Source organism: Trichomycterus rosablanca, chromosome 1 (assembly GCF_030014385.1).
Source record: "Trichomycterus rosablanca isolate fTriRos1 chromosome 1, fTriRos1.hap1, whole genome shotgun sequence".
Lineage (NCBI taxonomy): Eukaryota > Metazoa > Chordata > Actinopteri > Siluriformes > Trichomycteridae > Trichomycterus > Trichomycterus rosablanca.
Window position 1 is genome coordinate 63,390,069 of NC_085988.1, and position 14,363 is coordinate 63,404,431.

The window sequence follows — 14,363 nt, forward strand, 5'->3', positions numbered from 1 at the left end:
ATTTACCATTATTCTTCAAAAAAAAATTGGATTAACTTAGTCAAGGGCCACTACATGCTTTACATCTCTGCCATGCTCCTGACAGCTAAATGAGCTATCTACCGTAAAGAGCAGAACGTCATCACTACAGCTCACTGTCTCTCATCAAAGTTTAATGATCTGTTAATCATACAGAGAGAGATAATATTATTAGTCTTTGTTCTCTCTGTTATTTCAGTCTGCTGCACCTGAAAGCATCTTCATATTGCCATTACATTCTTCTCAAACTATTTCGGTGTGTTCTTTAAAGACTATATTTTGTTTATTGATTAGGATTTTAACATCATGTTTTACACACTTTGGTTACATTCATGACAGAAATGGTAGCTATTTGTTATACACGAAGTTTAATGTCAAACACAGTCATGGACAATTTTGTATCTCCAATTCACCTCACTTGCATGTCTTTGGACTGTGGGAGGAAACCGGAGCTCCTGGAGGAAACCCATGCAGACATGGAGAGAACATACAAACTCCTCACAGAAAGGACCTGGACCACTCCGCCTGAGGATCGAACCCAGAAACTTCTTGCTATGAGGTGACAGTGCTACCCACCGAGCCACCATGCCACCCTTTTAAAAGACTATATCTACCAGCCTAAACGAGTAGCTTCTTCAGTGATCTAACTGCACATGTAATTCTGCAAATTGTGGGTCCTTGCAGAACAGATGAAACTGGACTTTTGGAAAGTGTATTTTGTGTAAAACAAGAATGATAACATGGTTGATATCAGGTTTGTTTGATCAGTATGTGAGTAAGAAAGGTATAAGCACTGTAAGCACTGTGAAGGAAAAGCGAAAAGGTGTGTAGAAAAAATATATTTAAGACCTGTCACAAAAAGCACTTTAGGTGTGAAGGGCAGGGGAGAGAAAGAGAGAGAATAAGTGTCTGATTTCTGGTGCAGTGACATGAATTATTCACATCACCTCCATCCTGGCCCTGTGGCAGCAAAGAAATAAGAGACATTTTAAAAAATAGCGAGAGACATAGGGAACAACGAGAGAGAGGGAGAGAGGGGTTAAGAATAGAAACACTGAAGACAGCATACAAGATCAAGGATCCATCATTCTCTCTCTTTCTCTATCTCTCTCTTTTGTTCTGTCATTCAGAGAAGGGCTGTATGACGTTACAGTGTACGTCCGATACGCACTATTTGTTGCTATGGTTACAGCCCCATCCAGGCCCATGAAGCTATGACTGGAATCAACCAGCTATAATCACTGCTTGCTTTTAAAATCCAAAGGGACTCAAACAAACCCATTCTGATCTTTACAGCTACACAATGAATGATCTTTGGCTTCATCTATTAATGAATCAACTTAGGCAATGGTAAATTTAAGTAAAGGGTAAATGTGTTTCATAGACTCCGGGACATTGAATGATTACCAGATATCATGGGGCAAGAACTAAAACTAAACGGTACATCCTGAAAACCTGGCAGTATTTTTTATTTGATTTAATTTATAGAATTTGTTTAAATTCAGTCATTGCTGCCAAAGGTGGGATCTGCAATATGACTATATTGTATCTATATCTACCAGCCACTTTATTAGAATTACTATTAAAATATATAATATATAAATATATATATACTAATATTTATAAAATTTGTCAATTAGCCAGTAACATGGCAGCAAGAAATTGCATAAAATCATACATACACAGAACAAGATCTTCAGTTATTGCCACATCCACCATCCTAGTGAGAAACAAATGTGATCTAAATGACAAACGTCCATGCCAGCCGATTACATTTAAGAATGCTGTTGATCTCCTTACATATGATCTCCAGAGTTTTCACAAAATGGTTTGAAAAACAAGAAAACATCCAGTGAGCAGCAGTTTAGCAAGTGGAAAATGTTTACTTGATGGGGAAAGGTCTGAGAAAATTGGCTAGGCTAGTTCAAGCTGATAGGTTGGTTACAGTAATTCAAATAACCACTCTTTACATTAAATTGCATTATATTAGACCACTTTGGATTCCGCTTCTTGTCATTTGTTTTAAATTCTAAACCTTTAGCATGTAGCAGAAGAAATTCAAAGGGAATCAAACATAATAAACAAAAATAATGACTGAACAGATCTTAGAGTAAATGATGTGTGCTTGTGATATAAAGAAGCCTTTCTAGCAATTATTTTGTTATAAAAATAAATCAAAAAGCCACTCAGGTGGCACAGTAGTAAAATATGCTAGCACACCAGAGCTGGGATTTCGAATACATCGTATCAAATCTCAGCTCTGCCTTCAGGCTGGGCTGGGCGGCTTAATGAACAACGTTGGGCTGTTATTCATCCAGGGAGGGAGCCAGATAGGGACTTCATAACTGATGCAATTATGACCTCTGCTGACTGGTTGATGGCGTCTGCACAGAGTAAAGGAATAATGCTGATCAGTGTGTGGCTCTCAATGCACAAGGCTGATCCGCATATGAACTTGTCTCGTGCAGGTGAAAAGATGCAGTCGGCTACTGCTCACGTCGGAGGGTGCGTGTATCAGTTCGCTCTCCACAATTGGGGCGGAGGTCAGCACCAGTAGAGAGGAAGCATAACGCAATTGGGTAAAAATTGGACGAGCTAAAAATCGGGTGAAAAAGAGAGAAAATGCTTTTAAAAAAATAAATTAATAAAAAAAGGCCATTTCAATTTTTAACCACATCAACTCCAGTCATTGAGCTATCACAAAGTAAAAATCCTTGGCTGGATATTTTGCTAGCACAGCAGCACTGAGATTCTGAACACCCCGGTTCGAATCTAATCTCAGCTCTGCTACCGGTCAACTGGGCGCCATCTAGCAGACAAAATTGGCTACCAAGTGGGAAAAGACCAGACTAAGTGGGTGTGGTCTTCAAACGCTGTGTAAGGACCCTGGTTAGCAAACCGAGGTGCCTGTGCAGAAGTAAATGAGCCTCATGAGCGAATCCACTGAAGCACAGGTAAAAAAAAGGGGTTGAGGGACTTGTGCATGCATCAGAAGGGGCGTGGAGCAGGAAAATATACCCTCCTCGAATGCAATTGGGATCCTCAGCAGCGGAAGACTAACTGGCTAGAAGAAAATGCATAAATATATAGAAAAAAATATATTTATATCTTTTATGGGAATCAGCATGTCAACTTGGGTACCATCTGGTCAAATATCAATTTCTAGGTCAACACTGTGCCTAAACTATACCTGACTTAAAGATGACCCTTCATGTACAGTGCCTTGCAAAAGTATTCAGCCCCCTTGAACTTTTCAACCTTTTGCCACATTTCAGGCTTTAAACATAAAGATATGAAATTGTAATTTTTTGTGAAGAATCAACAACAAGCGGGACACAATCGTGAAGTGGAACGAAATTTATTGGATATTTTAAACTTTTTTTAGAAATAAAAAACTGAAAAGTGGGGCGTGCAATATTATTCAGCCCCCTTGCGTTAATACTTTGTAGCGCCACCTTTTGCTGCGATTACAGCTGCAAGTCGCTTGGGGTATGTCTCTATCAGTTTTGCACATCGAGATACTGAAATTTTTGCCCATTCTTCCTTGCAAAACAGCTCGAGCTCAGTGAGGTTGGATGGAGAGCGTTTGTGAACAGCAGTTTTCAGCTCTTTCCACAGATTCTCGATGGGATTCAGGTCTGGACTTTGACTTGGCCATTTTAACACCTGGATAAGTTTATTTGTGAACCATTCCATTGTAGATTTTGCTTTATGTTTTGGATCATTGTCTTGTTGGAAGATAAATCACCGTCCCAGTCTCAGGTCTTTTGCAGACTGCAACAGGTTTTCTTCCAGAATGGTCCTGTATTTGGCTCCATCCATCTTCCCATCAATTTTAACCATCTTCCCTGTCCCTGCTGAAGAAAAGCAGGCCCAAACCATGATGCTGCCACCACCATGTTTGACAGTGGGGATGGTGTGTTCAGGGTGATGAGCTGTGTTGCTTTTATGCCAAACATAACGTTTTGCGTTGTGGCCAAAAAGTTCGATTTTGGTTTCATCTGACCAGAGCACCTTCTTCCACATGCTTGGTGTGTCTCCCAGGTGACTTTTTATAGATATCTTTGAGAAATGGCTTTCTTCTTGCCACTCTTCCATAAAGGCCAGATTTGTGCAGTGTACGACTGATTGTTGTCCTATGGACAGAGTCTCCCACCTCAGCTGTAGATCTCTGCAGTTCATTCAGAGTGATCATGGGCCTCTTGGCTGCATCTCTGATCAGTCTTCTCCTTGTTTGAGCTGAAAGTTTAGAGGGACGGCTGGGTCTTGGTAGATTTGCAGTGGTCTGATACTCCCTTCATTTCAATATGATCGCTTGCACAGTGCTCCTTGAGATGTTTAAAGCTTGGGAAATCTTTTTGTATCCAAATTCGGCTTTAAACTTCTCCACAACAGTATCTCGGACCTGCCTGGTGTGTTCCTTGGTCTTCATGATGCTCTCTGCGCTTTAAACAGAACTCTGAGACTATCACAGAGCAGGTGCATTTATACGGAGACTTGATTACACACAGGTGGATTCTATTTATCACCATCAGTCATTTAGGTCAACATTGGATCATTCAGAGATCCTCACTGAACTTCTGGAGTGAGTTTGCTGCACTGAAAGTAAAGGGGCTGAATAATATTGCACGCCCCACTTTTCAGGTTTTTATTTCTAAAAAAAGTTTAAAATATCCAATAAATTTCGTTCCACTTCACAATTGTGTCGCACTTGTTATTGATTCTTCACAAAAAATTACAATTTCATATCTTTATGTTTAAAGCCTGAAATGTGGCAAAAGGTTGAAAAGTTCAAGGGGGCTGAATACTTTTGCAAGGCACTGTATCTTGGACATCTCCCTATCTAAGGCTATCCAATCTGTTACCATCTGCAGACATATTGCTTGAAGCTTAGGACTTATTGCACCTAGACTGTGACATCCAAATGCATTTTTGCAGAGCAGATGACACAGAAGTATAAAAAGGGAACTAATCTATGCTTGTTGCTAAATATGCAGAAAATATCTTTCGGGTCTTTTCTTACCAGAGATATTAACCTGACAATGAAGTCGCATTTAGGGGTAGAATCATGACAAGGGCTGCAAATTGGACACTAGTTAACAGATTTGCAAAATATGCTGGAATTTTGCTGGAGTCCTCTCTACATTTGGACAAAATTTCCAGAGTTTCTGAGACGATCAGGTGGGACCATTCGTGGAGTTGAGCTGAAAGGACCCATTATTCCACATTCTGATTTTTGATGTAAACATAAGCTTTTGAACTGTGTTTATTTGATTTAATGCATTTTGCTTGACTAACTGACACGTGCGCAGTATCCGACTGCATCTTTTCACCTGCACGAGAGTTCTTATGCGGATTAGCTTTGTGTACAGAGAGCCACACCCTGATCAATGCATTATTCCTCATCTCTGTGCAGGCACCATCAATCAGCCAGCAGAGGTCGTAACTGCATTAGTTATGAGGAATCCCTGTTCGGCTCTCACCCTGTATGAACAACAGCCAATCATTGTTCATGTTGGCACTCAGCCCAGCCGGATAGCAAAGCTGAGATCCAAACAGATGAGTTCAAGATGTCAGGTCTGGTGTGCTTGCGTGTTTTACCACTGCGCCACCTGAGCACTCGATTCTAATGGTGTTTCTGGAAATATTACCAGTATGGCTTGTATTTTTGTAACTGTGACTTGCTATGTTGTTTCTTGCAGTAGCCTGCATTCTTGTAAATTATTTATTTCAACAGGCAATAAATTAAACTCTTTGATCTTCAGATCAAAAATTGGCAAAGCCTCAAGAACTAATTTGTGTGTGTGTGTGGGTGTGTGTGTGTGTGTGTGTGTGTGTGTGTTGGGCTTGAAGGCAAGGGTATTGGTTCAAACGCAAATATACTTCAGCTTCTTGTGTCCATGAAAGTCAAAATAAAGGCAGATAGTATAGGTAAGCCAGGGGGAAACGAAAAAGTAATAAAAACAACAATGAAGGTTTAAAAAGCTAAGCCCTCTACGTATACTCAGCATTCTGACTGAACAGCTTTAGTAATTAAAAAAAAAACAATCAGGTGTAGGTGTGTACATGTGTGTACATGTGCATACACTCACCAGTCAAGCGTATGTACCTTCCCTCTCTCTGCATTTACGCTCCCTTTCTGAATGTTGTTATCCCTGACTCTGTGCTTTTCTAGAATATTCTAAAGCACAGCCACTTATTGAAAAGTTATGCTGTGACAGAGGAAGGGAGGCCCGGAGGAAGAGGATAATGCAGATACGAGGAGGAAGGAAATGTGTACAGGCCCCTGCACTTTTTGTATGGGTTAGGAGGTCAGCTTTTGAAAATCTGCACACCTCTACGAAAACAATGTCTTTCAATTTTGGCAGTTAAAGAATACACAAATACTATTGTATTTCAGATAGTTTAGACTAAACTTTCATCATTACACCACCTCTATAAATGAATCCCTTATATATAGTAATACTTTTAGTGGTAATAGTAGTAGTAGTATTGTAATATTAATACTATTATTAGTGCTAATGGTGGTAGAAGTAGTAGTAGTAGTAGTAGCAGCAGTATTAGAAGTAGTGATAGTAGTATTGGTAGTATTAGTATTAGTAGTAGTGGTCATATTAGTAGTAGTGGTTGTATTAGTAGTGGTGATGGTGGTAGTAGTAGTTAGTAGTAGTAGTGGTGGTAGAAGTATTAGTGCTGGTGGAAGTAGTGATAGTAGTATTGGTAGTATCAGTATTAGCAGTAGTGGTCGTATTAGTAGTGGTGGTGCTGGTGGTAGTAGTAGTTAGTGATAGTAGTGGTGGTGGTGGTAGTAGTAGTTAGTGATAGTAGTGGTGGTGGTGGTGGTAGTAGTAGTAGCAGCAGTATTAGTGCTGGTGGAAGTAGTATTAGTAGTGTTGGTAGTATCAGTATTAGTAGTAGTGGTTGTATTAGTAGTAGTGGTGTTGGTGGTAGTAGTAGTTAGTAGTAGTGGTTGTATTAGTAGTAGTTAGTGGTGTTGGTGGTAGTAGTAGTCAGTAGTAGTAGTAGTAGCATCAGCAGTATTAGTGCTGGTAGAAGTAGTGATAGTAGTGTTGGTAGTATCAGTATTAGTAGTAGTGGTTGTATTAGTAGTAGTGGTGTTGGTGGTAGTAGTAGTTAGAAGTAGTGGTGGTGGTAGTAGTAGCAGTCAGTAGTAGTGGTTGTATTAGTAGTAGTGGTGTTGGTGGTAGTAGTAGTTAGAAGTAGTGGTGGTGGTAGTAGTAGTCAGTAGTAGTGGTTGTATTAGTAGTAGTGGTGTTGGTGGTAGTAGTAGTTAGTAGTAGTGGTGGTGGTAGTAGCAGTTAGTAGTAGTTAGTAGTAGTAGCAGCAGTATTAGTGCTGGTAGAAGTAGTGATAGTAGTAGGGCGGCACAGTGGCTTAGTGGGTAGCACTGTTGCCACACAGCAAGAGTTTGCATGTTCTCTCCGTGTCCACGTGGGTTTCCTCCGGGTGCTCCGGTTTCCTCCCACAGTCCAAAAACATGCCACCAGGCTAACTGGAAACACTGAATTGTCCTATAGATACCTAGCCGCTAGATGCACAAACCAGTGCATTGTAGTGCCGGTCCCAAGTCCGGATAAAATAAGGAGGGTTGTGTCAGGAAGGGCATCCGGCGTAAAAATTGTGCAACCGAACGGGACAAAGGCCGAGGAAGAAGAAGAAGTAGTGATAGTAGTGTTGGTAGTATTAGTAGTAGTGGTGGTGGTAGAAGTAGTGGCAGTGGTAGCGGTATTAGTGCTGGTAGAAGTAGTGATAGTAGTATTGGTAGTATCAGAACTAGTAGTAGTGGTCGTATTAGTAGTGGTGATGTTGGTGGTAGTAGTAGTTAGTAGTTAGTAGTGGTGGTGGAAGTAGTGATAGTAGTATTGGTAGTATCAGAATTAGTAGTAGTGGTCGTATTAGTAGTGGTAGTGGTGGTAGAATTGGTGGTAGCAGTGGTCCTAGCATTAAAAATTACATAGAAATGCTAAATCTTTTAAGATCAGATTCATTTTGGGGGGCAATATACAAAAAAAAAAAGGATTATTAATTTATTCTACACTATATGGCCAAAAGTATTTGGACACCTGACCATGACAGTGTTAAACATCCTGTTTCAAAAACAAAAGGTATTAAAACAGTGACCTCTATGTGATCTTTTCAGCAAAAGCAACTGCCACTCTTTTGAGAAGGCCTCTCACAATACTTTGAAGTATGTCTGTAGGAATTTCATTCAGTCAAAAGAGCATTTGTATGACTGGGCACTGATGTTGGTCAAGAAAGCCTGATGTTCCAGTTCATTCCAAAGCTGTTCAGTGGGGCTGAGGTCAAGGCTCTGTGCAGACCACTAGAGTTTCTTTAAACCAAGATTTTCTTCAAGTTTTTATAGACCTTGCTTTGCGCACAGGAGTACAGCAATGTTGGAACAGGAATGAGCCTTCTTTAAACTGTTGGAAGCATATAATTTTTTTTTTCTTTATATACTTATTATTTCTTTCCTTTTTAGTAATTGTTGTGGCTGAATCACATGAATTCAAAAATTAGAAGGAAAGTCCCAATACTTCTGTCCATATACTGTTGTGTATATAGAGGCTTTAATGTAAGCTTTTATTTATTGAAACACGACCCTGCTCTGTTTATATACCTGCTTAAAAATTAATTCATTGGCACTTTGTCATGACACTCAGTCAGGTCCATGCTGTTTGCTTTAATTATCCTTGAGATGACACATAGTTTGGAAAGGAACACACCTGGGTCTATAAGGACCCCTAATTTACACATTTTGTTGCATTGTCAGAACAAAAATCAAGCCATAAAGTCCAAGAAACTGTCTGTTGATCTTCACTATCGATTTGTGGCTAGGCAAAGATCAGGGAAAGTATATAAACAATATCTAAGGTAGTATCTCAGACAGTGGCCTCAATAATTTTTAACCAGAAGAAGCTTGGCATCACTTCAAAATGCTCTACAGTTTGTGGTCTGGCCAAATTGGGCAAAAAGGCCCCTGGTAAGGTTAGGTAAGAAAGTCACCATAAAAGAGCTGTGTGAAATTCCTGTGCAAGAGATGGAAAGACCAGTTAGATGGACAACCATCTCTGCAGCACTCCATAAGATCTTTATGGCAGAGTGGCAAGATGGAAGACAATGTTAAATGAATTAAAAATGATGGCTTTTTGCAACATGAGGAATCTCATGATGAAAAGAAAATGTACCTCTTTGGGCAGAACAACAAGCACTATTTCTGGCAAAAAAAAACAAGCAATGCACATTCCATCCCTATAGCTAGGGCCATACTAAATTCATGGGAATATGTGACAGAAATCACAGATTTCATGAATTCTTTAAGAAAAGTGCCACATTTCACGGCAGTCATTTAATAACACTCATGAATTGAATGATAGAATAAATGGAAGCTATAATACACAGCACAGCCAACCTTAATAGCTCCCTCTCAAAGATGAATATTTTCGTCCGTGTTTTGACACATCTCCCTCTGCGTCCACATATTCAGAGTTTCACCAGTCGTGTTTTTAGCTGCTTTAGACTTCGACACCTTGAACATTTTGTCTAACCGATTGCTAATGTAACCGAGCGTCTTTAGAGTTTGCTGAGTTTATAAAGAAAGAAATAAACTGTACACAAATTATTGCAGCACAGAGATGATCACGTGTGTAGAGAAGCACACTTATCCTTTGATTATGGAATCCCCAAAGGGACAAAATGCACTCAATATGTAAACACATACATCAAAAATTGTCAGCACAGTACACCACGGAAAAGTCTGTTACACTAACGTAATTGCTGTATGATTGCTAGGATGGCCTTATAATACATATTGCGCCTCATATTTCATACACTACTTGAAAAAAAAATGCTTAAATTGCTAAACACAAACCTTACATTTTGACTTGTACAGCACATTGCATATTACACGGGAAACTGCTCATTTCATGGTCCATGACACAATTTTCACGGCTGTGAATTAGGTAGGGCATGTGGATGTGATAGTGGAAGAAAAAGGGAGCCTGTTAAGAATTGTGGGGCAGATAATTCTGGGGCCAACTAAAGCCCAGATTAAACTCCATCAAATATTTGTGGAAAGACCTAAAGATGGAGCTTAAGAGGATGACAAGACAAATGGGATAAACTGCCCCAATCTGGTTTTTTTTTTTTAATTGCTTTAATTAAGACACACTGATAGTTTTCTGAGCACAAAGTTTTAGGTACGTTTCTATTTAGCCGTTCAGATTTAAACTTGCTTTTGTATGTGGTCCACTGACCTGCTGCACAACAGCAAATAGACATTCTTTTCAATAACTTCCTTTAAAGATTAATAGTTTTTCTTTCTCTAATAATGGAGAGTCGTTTGTTTTGATTTGTCTGTCCATAAAACCTGTCCTCCTGTCTTTTGTCTAGAAACACTGATCTTAGTTGATGCTCTCCTGAATAAGATTGCTCTCTCATGGCCTTTTTGAAGACCTTTTAGATGGCTAGCCACCAATGTTTTTACCAGTGCTGGGATTCTGAATACCTTGAGTTCAAATCTTAGCCCTGTTATCAGTCGGCTGGGCACCTCCTAACAGGCACCAAAACAAAATTGGCCACTAGTCTGCTGGGTGGGTAAGGACCGAACTAAAAAGGGGGTAGGGTCTAGGTAGCCTAAAGGTGTCTGTACAGAGGAGGAGAAACATGGAGATAAGAGCATGACCCACAGTGCACATTTACATTTACATTACAGTGCACGAGACTGGCCTCACATGCGAATCCACCAAACTATGGGCGAATATGTAAAGAGTTGTGGAAAGCGCACCCGGATGTGATCAGGGTCCCGGGCAGCAGAGGACTAATTGGCTATGCTTAATTGGGAGAAAAACGGAAAAAATGCATAAATAAAATAGTAAAAAAAATACACTGTGTGGTTTGGTTTAAGTCCTATAGCATTACCTTTTCAGTTAAATTTGGTCGATCACAGAGGTCATTTGGGTGTATTATAATTTTATACATATATTTTTAAAAATGTATTGTTTGCACTTAAGTTCCTTTTGTATCATTTTAGTTTTGATTATATTAATTTATTCAGTAAGAAATATTCAATAACATACTTTTTTTACACAATGTATGCACATTATTGCAAGTTTTATAGTAGCCCAAATGAGGGCGGCACGGTGGCTAAGTGGGTTGCACTGTCACCTCACAGCAAGAAGGTCCTGGGTTCGATCCCCAGGTGGGGCGGTCCAGGTCCTTTCTGTGTGGAGTTTGCATGTTCTCCCCGTGTCTGCGTGGGTTTCCTCCAGAAGCTCCGGTTTACCCCCAAAGTCAGGTTAATTGGAGATACAAAATTGTCCATGACCGTGTTTGACACTGAACATGTGAACTGATGAATCAAGTAACTACTGTTCCTGTCATGAATGTAACCAAAGTGTAAAACATGACGTTAAAATCCTAATAAACAAACAAACAAACACAAATGAAGCAACAAGCTAATTACATTTAGCTCTAAAATATTTTCTGGTGCAGTTCACATTTGTGTAGACACAAGCTGGACATTGTTATGGCAGATCAAACTACAGTGGTATTACGACATACAGTATTTAGACATATTGTGCTGATGAACAGATGTCAGACTGTGTTTCAAGCTTATTGCCTACATCCACTATTTTGTTTTCTATTGAAGGGTACAAATACGCTACGTCACACTTGGCCTGCCAAGCTCTGAGTCACAAGCAAGAGACGTGTCACTACAGACTGACCGTACGCCTCTCTGGCTGTCTCACTGTCTGTGTCCATTTCTGTCAGTCACCTCTGCTACTTCTCTACAGACTGACTCATTTTAATACAATCCTCATTTTACCTTGGATCTTTATTTTGCTGTCAGTTGCACCTGTTGTCCTGTAATATAGAATCTCTTTACTGTTTCACACACACAGACACACACAGAAACACAGACGCACCTGCAGGGTCCATGACCTCCTCGATCACAGGAGGCAGACGCAGTCCACAATCCATGGTTGTCCTAGCAACGTAAAAGGGGGATGGGGGAATTAGAAATGCCCAGACACACGTAAACCGGCTGACGCAGGGCTGAAAAAGACGTGAAGGGTGCCTGGCAAGGAACCTTAGTCTCCACACACGTTGTGCTGCAGCGAATGCTTCATCCTGACACACACACACACACACACACACACACACACACACACACACACACACACACACACACACAGAACACACAAAGTTAGATCATATACCCTTCATTGCTGAGCTATTTAAGGACCTTACCAGTTCAAGTATCATTGTTTTGATATGATTTGTGCCCCTCACCTTCCTCTGTTCACTCTGTGCCACTGATAATCCAAACAATGCACTGCATCATTGCCTCCCTTGCAGCGGTACACTCTTAAACCACTACAAACGCACACACACACACACGCAGCTTTGTCATACTCACCTTTAATGAGATCTGTCTGCAGCTCAGGACGCTGACAGATAATCCTCCTGCAGCTTGGTGCTCATTACCTCTGCTGTTTCTCCAGTATCCTCCTCCCTCTCTCTGTTGCACAATTTTTGCTCTCTCTCTCTTTCTCTTACATTCTCTCTCTCTCTCACCCTCTCGCTCACTCCTTTATTTACTCACTCACTCTTTCTCTTACTCTCTCAGCCTGTTTTGCATTCTTTAAGACTCTTGCTCTCTTTTTTATGTGTGTATGCTATATATTTAAAGTTATAAGATCACATATTGGCAGGGTGCTCTAGGTTTTGCTGCTTGGCAGAATTGACTAAAGAAAAGTAACGGTTTTTGCACCAGTACTGGACATCCATGCAACGGAAGGTCAACTGGTCTGACAAATCCTGGTTTCTCCAAGATTATGTGGACATGTTTGCATTGTTGCATCATACCTCCAGAGGAGATGGCACTAGGATGTGCTGGTAATGTTTTGTTACTAGATACCACAGCAATCCTTCAAATGTCTGGTAAAATCCATGTCTTAGTGTGTCAGAGCTGTTTTGACAGCATATTAGGTAGGTGGTCCTACTGTTTTGGCTCATCAGAGTGTGTGTGTGTGTGTGTGTGCATGTATCAACACTACTAACAACACTAGATATTCTCTTAAAATCCTTAATAATACATGAGTCCCCAACTTTTAACACTTAACACGGTATAACACTAAACACTTTGGTGCTATAACTGTACTCTAATTAAATTGTGAAATAAGACTAAAAGAAACTGCAATACATAGTTAATGTACAAAAAAGTATTTTGTGTTCTGTTTTTAAAAAAAAAATTACCCACACTTTCCAATTAGGTGTCCCAGATTCCAGAAGTAAGAGTAAATTTGCCACTAATCCCCAGCTGCACACAACTGTTCTACTGGAAAAAACTATGTCACTTAAATCCTGTTATACACCCTAAAGTGACAACGGCCACATCTACAAAAAAGCAGGTATACAGTGATAAGCAAACATATTTTATAACATTTACGCAAGTCGCAAATCTAGGGCAGTGGTTGAGGTAGTTGAGGTACTGCACTAGTAATCAGAAGGCTGCTGGTTTAAGCTACACCAGCACCAAGTTACCACTCATGGGCCCCTGACCAAGGCCTTTAACCCCCAATTGCTACAATTGCATTGACATACTTGTAAGTTGTGTTGGATAAAAGTGTCTGCTACATGCTACAATTGTAAGTGTCATGATCAGGAAAACATTATATTGGACTTGGTAGTTAATTCTTGGTAGTTAAAAGGGACCAAATCTTTATGGCCCGGTAATCAGGTTAACGTATATCTGTAACATAAACAGGTGCTCACAGGCAGCCGTTGTAAGTATCCACGACAGTGGTCTGAGAAGGGACACGCCACAAAATACCAATATTGGGCAGCCAAGACTCATAAAAGCTGGAGAACATTAAATCTATGTTCCCTGGTAAGACACAAAAGAATCAAATGTGTTACAACACACAGTGCCAGTGCCACATGTGATGGGATGGCTCTCGGATGTCCTGTAGGATGATCCACCCTGCAACATACAGAAGTTGATGGACCTGCTGGTTATGCCCTGGTACCAAATACCACAGGACTTCTTCAGATATCATGTGGAGTTCCAGTGACCATGTTTGTGGAAGCTGCAGTCTTAACATGTCAGTCCAAAGTGTTTCATAGCTGTTCAGATGAGTTGAGATCTGGTGAGTGTGAAGGTCACAGCATATTATTTGAATCATTTTAATACTGATCATACCATTGATCATACCCTTTTGCACTGTGAAGGAAACCACCTCTGTTATGACTATGATGCATCATATTAATCAGGAAATTCATTAGAACATGTTATTCATTAGAACACCACACAACAGTGC

At 40.2% G+C, this 14,363-nt stretch overlaps 1 protein-coding gene across 2 annotated transcripts in view; it reads right to left on the minus strand.

Moving 5' to 3' along the window:
* ccdc136b (coiled-coil domain containing 136b) overlaps positions 1–12,528 on the minus strand; it is a 56,551-nt gene extending 44,023 nt beyond the window's left edge. For both annotated transcript variants that reach the window (XM_063005219.1, XM_063005211.1), the window contains exons 1-2: positions 12,461–12,528; positions 11,967–12,171 (exon numbers count right to left, since the gene is read on the minus strand). In XM_063005219.1, the coding sequence (XP_062861289.1) occupies positions 11,967–12,021 (55 nt within the window). In that variant the 5' untranslated portion in view covers positions 12,022–12,171; positions 12,461–12,528. The remainder of the gene's footprint in view (positions 1–11,966; positions 12,172–12,460) is intronic.
* Positions 12,529–14,363: the final 1,835 nt, after the last annotated feature.